This window comes from Chiroxiphia lanceolata, chromosome Z, assembly GCF_009829145.1.
Source record: "Chiroxiphia lanceolata isolate bChiLan1 chromosome Z, bChiLan1.pri, whole genome shotgun sequence".
Lineage (NCBI taxonomy): Eukaryota > Metazoa > Chordata > Aves > Passeriformes > Pipridae > Chiroxiphia > Chiroxiphia lanceolata.
Genome location: NC_045671.1, coordinates 55,529,228 through 55,539,266, shown reverse-complemented (window position 1 = coordinate 55,539,266; position 10,039 = coordinate 55,529,228). Strand labels below are relative to the sequence as shown.

The following is a 10,039-nucleotide window of genomic DNA, read 5'->3' as shown; positions in this document are numbered from 1 at the left end:
TTACACTTTTATTTAAGTAATAAGAGCTATTAATATATCTGAAGTCTGTTCTTCAGGTGATGAAGCATAGTAATATCATGAAAATGGAGCATCCTCCTTGTTAAAATAAATTAGCCCAGGGGGCGGCTTGTTTAGATCAAGCTCAGACATGTCTGTTATGCTCAGTATAGAAAGATCCTTTTACACCCTCCATTTGGAAAAGCTCACTTAGTGGGGAGCTATGCACAAAAGTTAGTCACTATATAGTAGATCATAGCAACAAATGAGATGCAAAGTCCAGTGGACTTGAAGGAAGATGTATTCCATGCACTAACATCTTTTTCCTTGCCAAGTAAGATTGCTGGGTCAAGTTTAAGAATGACTGTCGTTTGGAGAGGTGAAAAGAGTGGCAGTGCAAGCGATTGAAGAGTGTCAGTGGACAGTGAGTTGAGAAAGGTTCTGGCATTATCATATGAACTGAGTTAAAGTGAAAGGCAGCCTTACAGCTTTTGCTAGAGAAATAGAATCTTTGATTGCTTTGGTGAGGAACTTTCATCCCTGATCAAAGTACATAGATGGGTATGTTCACATATAACTGATCTCGGTTCAGGAAAGGGGGTCTGGCATCAGTCAGCAGGTGGTGAGCAATTATATTTGTATGGGGTTTCTATTTGTATTTGTATGGGGTTTTTCCTTTCCATTTTTATTATCTTCTTTATTATTAATTACCACTATTGTTGTATTTTACTTTGGTTTTATTCCAAAAAATAATGCAGTTATTAAGAGCCTCAAAGATAGTCAAGAGACAAAGGAGCTAAAGTCAAACTTTTATTCGAATAAAAGGGAGACTTCTTTGGACAATCCCCAATGAGGTTTCTCACCTTGATGGAAGTCACAGCCTCCTTTATCCCCTTTGTCTGAAATGCAGGTCCCTCCCTGTTTCTCCAAAGGCTGAGATACTCTGGGGTTACAGACTTCCTGACTGCATGTGCCCCATTACCTGCTCATTAGGGGCTTTGAGAGTCCCCAACATTTTCAAAATGGAGGTTACTGCATATTTATCCTTTGCTGCCTATCTTATACTGGGTAACTGCACAACTAATAACTCTTCTATTCCCTACTAACTAAGCTAACTGTGACTATTACACACTTTGTAAGAACATTCTACTTATTCCTAATATTATGAAACTTAATACTAAACTTATTACTATTAAACCTATCTAAAGTTTTACTTCGGAGTCTCATCCCCATTCCACCAGGGTGACAGGTAAGGGAAGGGGGTTGAGCAAGTGGCTGTATGGTGAGTATATGCAGTAGATGCACCCCCAAACCGACTATACAGAGTAGCTGAAAACAACACAGTGGGAAAGCTGGCCACTGCCTACTCCAGGACCAGGTAATTGCCTGGGCTGCCCTGCTGCACTACAAAATACATCTCAGTGTAGGTTTGCCTCTCAGAGGGGCTGATCACGAGGAACCTGCAGGTCCTGGAGGAGTGCAGCACCCATAGATGCCTGCGGGGCCACTGAGGCAAACGCCACCAAGCTGCTTCCAGCAAATTCTGTGCCCAGTGGGCTGTTTTCTCCACATTTAAGTAGGACTCTGTGCAGAGAGTGTGTAGCAGAGGTGACCTTTGATCCTGTGGTAGCCGTTTGTCAGTGGGATGGAGAAAACACAAGTTATATTCCATCCCATGCTCACTTGAGCACATGCACTCCAGCTCCACATGGATATCAGAGCACCTGTCTGGCTGCTGCCCCATGGTTACCTGCTCCACGATGAAAGAGTGCCCACAGGGTGGCCGCAGGACCACAAGCAGCTGGTAGAAGATTTGATTCTGGAGGCTGATACTCCAGGATTCAAAAGAGCTGTCCATCCCAGTGGCTGGGTAAATCTCTGGCATAGAAATTCTCTGGGAAAACTCTCGGCTGATAAACAGGAGATCATGGACAAGACGCTTCAGGTTCCTGCACATGTCAGGCACTTCCAGCATTGGTGATAGGGTGGGCCTGAGCAAAAATCTGTGTGCTTCATTGATGTTTTCTTCCTCCTCAACCTTGTCTTCCTCCCGCTCCTCACTGCTGGAGCTGTCTCGCTCACAGCAGCTGTGAGAGGCAACCTTCCTTTGCCAGGCCAGCCAGCAGAGCACAGTGAGCTCAGCTACTGCAACAGCCCAAAAGAGCCAGTGCTGCAATAGGAAAAGGAGCAGGGCTTTTTCCAGGGTCCTGATCTGCTCAACATCCTGCCACAGCCGCATCATCTCATGATGCAGAAATTCTTCATGCTCCTTCATCCGCTGGGCTGTGACCACGTCGATCTGGTGATCATGTGTCTGCTCAGGGAGAAGGGCCAGCACAGTCAGGAAGAGGACAATTGCTGAATCCATGGCCTGTGAGAGGTGGGAGAAAAGTTTACTCAGCAGGTCTGGGTGAGAAGGAGCAAGAGACTGGGGGAGGGGGGCAGGAGCTGCCTGGTGGTGTCCTTTGGGACAGTTCCCATTGTGACCTGTCCTCTATGATGTCACAGCCACCAGAGCTGCATCACTCGGCCAGCAAGTCCCCAGCCTTCATCCCCAACCCCCAGGCTCAGCTGTTTCTTGGTATCATCATCCCAAGGACAAAGTCACCAGGCTGAAGCTCCCCAGGGCTCTTCTGACAAAATGGGCAGCCAAAGGAACCCTGACAGTGTCATCCCTGGCTGGGCTGTGTCCTCTGAAAAGGTTAGAGACACCTGAATAGAGTCTCCAGAGGCCCCATCCCTGCCAAGCTGCAGCATCCGATGGAGTCAGGGGCACTTGGCACATCCCCAAACCCTCTCTGGGCACTGCCACCACTGTGAGCCCCGAGCTTTTCTGTCCCCAGCCCCAATGGCAGAACCTTGCCCTGCTCTGAGGGGTTTGGCTCTAGCTCAGGATTGGAAAGCCCCCTGGGAATCTGTCCCATCTCCCATCCTTTCCAGACTTTCCCCTGCATGCACACTCACCAATCGCCCAAGTCCAACTGCAGTGGCAATGCCCAGTGTTGTCCTTAGAGATGGCTCCCATTGTGACCCGTCCTCTGTGATGTCACAGCCAACAGAGCCACATAACCTGGCCAACAAGCCACAGTCTTCATTCCTACTTCCTTGCTCCATGGGTTCTGGGCACCATCACCACACTCAGTGCCAACTCCTCCTCAGGAGCTCCTAGGGGGTCTCTTGGCAAAATGGACAAGCTGCCAAAGCCACCAGAGAGCCCTGAAGTCCTCTGACTCAGCCCCAGTGGCAGAACTGTCCCTGGTCCAGAGGAGCTTAGATTTCTTGCTTTGTCTTTGAAAACCCCCTGGGCATTTACCCCGTTCCCCATTCAGCCCAGTCCAGTTGTGCAATTGGGCAAGGAGCTCAAAACATCAGATATGAAAGATTTCACTGACTGACAGAATCAGAAGGGGATTGTTGTTTGAAAAGGAGCTTTGGGATTGTGCTGAACTTGTGTTAGGTTGAGCCTGGACTGTGGAAGCTAAAATTCAGTGTGTGCATCTGCAATATTGAATAACCTCAAAAATCTGTAGAGACACTGACTTGCCTGTTCTTTTTTCCTAAAGCCAAGTTTCCTTGAAGAAGGAAAGACTGTGTAAGAGATAAGACAATGTATTAGTGATACTGTGGGAGGTGGAGATGTGATGTCCAGCTCTACTCTGAGCTCAAAGACTGAAATTCACCTGACACCTGTAGTAGTTTGAATCAAATTTTCCCCCTGCAGTTGAAAGTGGTAACCCCCAGGGGCTGGTAACTCTTGAAGTTTTGTCCAATGAGTGCTTCTGCAAATATAAGCATATCACAACCAACGGAAGAGAAGAGTTGTAGTTTTGGGTTGACAGAAGTGGTAGCCATGTTCTGACACCACGAGGAAAGGGGCTCTGAGCCCTTGGGGCCTTTGGGTCCCCCCAGCCCCGGGGCTGGGGGAGCTGCAGGGACCTGGAACAGCATAAAGCTGGGCTAGGTGCCTGTAGTTATGCCGGGAGATGTTTTCTCCACCGTGGCAGCGAGACAGAGCAGCAACAGCAGCAGCAGAAGCAACACTGGCCGGAGAAGTTGCAGAGAGGCAGGACAGGATAAGAACCGAACTAAACAGCAAACGGCATGCACTGCAGAGAGGACTCCTGGAAGGAGACAGAGAACCAAGAGAGAGAGCCAACAGCAGCAGATGAGAGCAGAACTAGCTCTACAGAGAGAGTTGGGTAAGAACTGAACCAAAAGATCCCAGACTCCTTTGAGACCCCTCTTAAGTCAGGGTGGTGGACTCTTACTGATTAGAAGTCCTAGATGGAGTAAAGGAGCTAAGAAGCTCAGTTGTCCTGAGAGCTCAGCCAGGACGGTGTGTAAAGGTTGACCTTGAGGCCCTACCTTGCTGCAAGCTACAAAGAAGCTTGCAGCCATCTTTGAGGCAGGGCACAGGAGCTCTGCAAGGGGCTTGAGTCTGGGGTATCTCAAACCATGACACACCTCAAGAGGTCAGTTGCAGATCCTGAAAGTCCTGATGGGACAGAGCAGACCCATGTAACGTCTTCTTTTGGTGAAACTGATTTGCTTTGAATTGCTCTGGCCAGGTGTACAATAGAGCTTATAGACAAATGCCATGGGCTTTCAGGGGTCCACAGAGATGGGGTTAGTAGCAGATTCTATTTCTCCTGCTTGTTTTTAGTTAGAAAGAACGACCTCACACAGAGAGGAGATCACGATGAACGGATGAGTCTGGAGATAACAATATTCACAGTACCTGCAGACGTAGGATGTGACCTGAGTACAGTTTGTGGTTGTACAACTGAAAGGTCCTCTGCAGATACAAAAGCTTTGCAAATAGAATAAAAATCCCTTCAATTTGACAGGGCTGGGATGCTTCCATTTCAGCACCCAAGACACAGCCTGTAAAGCAGCAAGCAGGTCAGGCAGCGCTGCTGCCGCTCTCCAGGTGGACTGGATGCCTCTTCACTGTGGATCGTTTTACTCTGCCTTGTGTGCTGTGAGCAAATTCAGGAACGCATGGGAGATGAAACCTCCCACTGCTCTACACGGGCTGTTTGTGAATCCAGCGCTGCAGCTTAGTGGGAAGAATCTGTAAAGTGGAACAGTCTGTGCAGAGGAGACAGTGTCTGCATGATGCACGTTTGGAGAGATTATACTTGCAACTAGTTCTGCTCTACAATTGCTGTGCCTGAATTAGTCTATAAACAGATCATCACAACAAGTGATCGCATTGATTCTTCTCAGAGGAACAGTAGCACTAATACTCTGGGCATGCTCTCCCACTGAAAATGTAAAGTAAGATCTGCTAGTGCCTTCTCTGCGGACTTCAAAAGAACATATGAAACAGTTGTGGAAAAAGAATTAAAGTGTCCCATCAGGAAATCTCAACATCTCGATCCTGCAGTTGCTGAGCTTCAACAGATCTGGTAAATTAGTGACTGGAGGCTGTGTTTGATTTGCTTGATTTGTACCAAAAACGAACTTGATAATACAGGGGTGTTTTTCTTATTGCTCAGCAGTGTCTGCACAGCACCAAGGCCTTTTCTGCTTCCTGTACTGCCACACTGGTGAGGGGGCTGAGGGAATGTCCTCTTTTCAGCTGGGATACAGTTAATTTCTTCTCAGTAGTTGGTGCAGTGCTGTGCTTTGGATTCAGAATGAGAATACTGTTGATAGCATTTTTTTGCCCCATGCTTTGTCACTGAGAAGGTACAGAAAAAAAACTGGGAAGAGCATAGCCAGGACAGTTGATCCAAACTGGCCAGAAGGATACTCCACACCACAGAACGTCATGCCCACTATATAAACTGGAGAAGTTACCTGGAAGGGGAGCCAATCTGGGTTCAGGAAAGGGAGTCTGGTATCAGTCAGCAGGTGGTGAGCAGTTGAACTGTGTATCACTTATTTGGGATTTTTTCCTTTCCATTGTAATCATCATTTATTATTATTATTTACCACTATTGTTTTAACTTGTTTTCAACTATTAAACTTCATTAATTATTATCAAACATCTACTATTGAACTTGTCAATTAAACTTATTATTAAACCCATTATTAAACTTATTATTAAAATAAAATATCAAATCCTATGTATGAAATATCAATATTGAAATCCCATTCATTCTAATATGAAGTAAAGAGACTGTGCATTCCCTGAGGACAGAGATGCCAGCCACAGCAAGGTTGATCAGTGTTGATTATCAAAACACTAACTATTGAATGATGGCACTCTGAAGATCAAAAGCTAGAAGGTTAAAGAGCTGTTTCCTTTCCCTTTCCCATTACCTTTGGTCATTAATCATCTGCTTTAGTAAAATTAACAAGCCCTTTCACAACACATGCCATGACTTAAACTCTTCAGAATGAAAGTCACAGAAGTCAGGTGTTAAATACAAAAGCACAGATAAAATCCAGTCCTTCTACAGATTCATCAAAATGAAAAAACAATCACTCTTGTTTTGTGTCACAGCATACTGCTTAGCATATTAACTATATGTTAATGTTAATTTATGTATCATTTGCAAGCATAGTTGTCTTCTTGGCCTGAGTGGGGATATATCCTTATTCTTCCTATCAAACATTTGGCATAAAGAAAACAAACAAACAAACCATCATACTCACTGATTCAGAAAATAAAAATATGGAGATAAAAAGAAGTATGATAATATCTTGCAAACCAGTTACCATACAAGAAGATGTAGGAAGAGACAACTTTACTGACATAGCCAGACTCCCAAAAGCATAAAGCAGCTTTTAGCCCTTACAAAAGGGACATATCAGGCTTGATAAAGGCTGACAAGCAGGCCCATCTGCCCGTTCCATGCAGTGGTGAAGCAGGTCTCCTGTGCCGTGTGATTATTCTCCTTTGGGGTGGTGAGTCAATCTTACTTTCTGTGTACATTCAGTAGGCTTCTCTTCACCCCCTCCTCTGCCCTCCAGATTTAAAGAAAATATGCTTTATATGTCTGCTTCCTTATGGAAACCTCTAATCAGAGAGGGATGGAGATACGCACCTTCTCCTCTTTCCTTAATGTCCAGAGCCATCAAAACAGGTTATTACAGTGCTACTTCCTACAGACAATCTGATAGTTTAACCCCCAAGCTGGTAAGTTTGCAGTGGTTAGTTCTGCTAGCAGGGACAGCAAAGAACTGACATTTTCCCAGGTCATTTTCATGTTCCTAAATATGACTCAGTGCAGTCAGCTTTGAGCTGCTGTGTATCAATACGCACTTAAGTCTGCATCCCTATTTTTTTAACCCAGTGGTACTCACTTCATTAATACATTCATTAGTATGTTCTCTTCCTCAGTTGCAGACCTATTGCTGATGGAGAAAACCCAAAACCTTTCAAGACAGACAGGGAATTTATCTATTTATATTTCATGTTGTTCGCTTTCCATTCTCATTCTAGTCCACAAGAAACTACTTCTAACCTCTGCCACCCACTCTTCTCTCTGATTCCTCAATTCAAGCAGTAGTTTCAGTTTTCCCTTTGTTTTTGCAGTTGCCCTATCTTACAGGGAAAACTGCAACTACTGCTCAGATCTCATGAGCAGCTGGAATTGAATTTTAATTTCTGTATTAATTCAAGTCAAGCACTACCAAACTGAATAGGCTGTGTTTCATGGGACTGTAGGAACCAATAAATCTATTAATTTTAAGACTTTTTGAAAGCTTTTACATTTCCAGTGAAAGTGAAAAGGCTTCAGAAGTGAAAGAATAAAGCTGACATGGGATAAAAAAACTACAGTGAAGCAAGGTTTTCAGCCTTCCTGAAAGCAGGCAAAGCAGTTTGTACAAGGGTATGTAACAGGAGGGAGTCTCTGCTCTCTTATGGGTATCTGGTATTCCAATACCAAAAGGTGTAACAAGTAAAGGGGAAGGCACAAACAAGAGCACATTTAGACATAAACCCAAGAGATGAACTAACAGAGGCAAAGGCAAAAACCAGATGTCATCAGCCACACTAATGAATGGGTTATTAAGAAACCACAGGCAAACTGGAAAGTTGCAACTGATGAGGATGCAAACCTGAGGGTTCAGGATGTACAAGGGGGCCAGTGTAGCTGTGCAGACTAGTGAAGGATTTGCAGGAGTGGGGATGGGGAGGTAGTGGTAGACAGTGGTAAGACAGCAAGGGGTACAAAAGGGGCCAGTCCCTCACAAAAGACAGTTAGACACTACCTTGTAAAGACACCAGTTATGCATGGAGTGGAAGATTCCCATTTCCCTTTTCATCAGAAAAAGCCATATTGTCCTTCAGTAGTGAAGCCACGTTGGCTACTAAATTTTCACGGTTCCACTGATGTTTGCAGTGCTGCTAAATCTCCCTGGGTAAAAAATAGTTGTCTCCCACACAGCTAACATGCATACACAGACATGCTAACCTGAAGTGACACTATAGAACTGGGATACCTTATAGTGTGACTTTGCTTCACGCGTGTATGTGTTTGAAGATGTAAACTTTTAGCTAAAGTCTGTTATTCCCTTTATCTCTTCAGCGCTAAGGACACCAGGAAGGGTACTTGACAAAAACCAACAAAAACCCAAAAAAAACCACTACCAAAACAAAAAAAAACCCCACCCACCAAAAAACCCCAAACCCTGATACTCCAAGGTATGTCAGCTGAGAATATATTAAAGATAAAAAACCCCAAAACTGTCTCACATAAATAGAAAAACTTCCCACTTCTCTTCTGAACACTCCACTTCAAAATTTGAAAAACGCTTGCTCTCCAAAGACTGCCATCTTCCCCCAGAAACTGCTTTCCTAGTTTGTCAACATGTCTGCATGTCAGACATAGCTCATGCAGGTAGGAAGTAGGAAGACTCAGCCAAACAAACTGCTTCTGTCGTGCTTTTTTTTCACGCTGTGCCCCATGAACTTACCTCTCCCTACCGGTACTTCTTGACATAACATTTCAACTTTTCTTATTTTACATCTTTACCAGATAGTGCAGAAAAGAAGTCCTCAAAGGCGCTTCAAGTATTGTTACAAAGGAATTAGTGAATTCGTAGCTAGCTTTTCAGACGCACAGCAACCCCAAGCAGACTGCAGAGTTAACAGCCAGATACTCCAGGCTTCTGGAAAACCAGACAATACTACCATTGCCTTCTGGCAGCCAGCAAAGAAGTTCTAGAGGTTCATTTGCTTATTAGTAGCTGGGGAAGATTTAGATTTATTGGAACCAGAGAACTTGTAGGACTATATCAGAGAGCAAATAATTATTACATAGTGCAAGTAGAAGATAACGACCATGCAGAGATATTTTTCACTTCTTTGTATGTATATCTGAACAAGATACCAAGATGGCAAGACAAGAAACACTTAAGTGAACTTGAGAACTATGGACCTACAACTCCAGTCACATCCTGTAAAAGATATAAAATAGAAAACTCTCTGACTTAACTTAAAGAGTTTTTACATATGATGTTATACTAAAATATCCCAATACCAAAATATCCCACTGCTTAAATAATAAAACTCAACCCCATCACACACTCTGATAGTTCAATATTCTATTAATATTTATTAACTTAATACATTATTTAAATGAACCTCAGAATTATTTGGATAACAGCCTGGAATGAAAGCTCTTTATAGAGCTACTGATTGCCCTGATATACAAGGACTGGAAGCAAATTTACTGCAGCATTAACTCAAGTCCATAAAAGAGATCTTAATGTGTCAGTTTTGACAAAAAATTAACAACTTTTCATAAAATCACAGAACTATACATAAAGTAGTATACTACTTCAGAAGCTTAACTGCAGATCTAAAATATCAATGCTATGGATCCAGTTGTTAATGCATAAGTATTTGCATAATTAGAAAGTTTACAAAAATAATGAGCATACCTCAAGTATCTTTTCATCCAGTTCTGATTACGGTTTACCTGAGGATTCTTCTTCAGGTAGTCTCACAAAATTTATACAGCAAAATTTATGTTCTAAAGGCAGTCAACTGGAATCAAAGTACCATGCTTCCATACTACATCTATCTTTAATATAATCAAACAAAATACATTTTTTTAACATAAGAGGGCAATTACCAGCT

At 43.5% G+C, this 10,039-nt stretch overlaps 1 protein-coding gene across 1 annotated transcript; it reads right to left on the bottom strand.

Moving 5' to 3' along the window:
- Nucleotides 1-703: 703 nt before the first annotated feature.
- Nucleotides 704-4,845, bottom strand: LOC116780328 (inositol 1,4,5-trisphosphate receptor-interacting protein-like 1). Its single transcript, XM_032675172.1, has 2 exons — nucleotides 4,462-4,845; nucleotides 704-3,684 (listed from the first exon to the last, which is right to left on the bottom strand). Exon 2 carries the CDS (start codon nucleotides 2,363-2,365, stop codon nucleotides 1,361-1,363), a length of 1,005 nt encoding a protein of 334 aa, XP_032531063.1. The 5' UTR covers nucleotides 2,366-3,684; nucleotides 4,462-4,845; the 3' UTR covers nucleotides 704-1,360.
- Nucleotides 4,846-10,039: the final 5,194 nt, after the last annotated feature.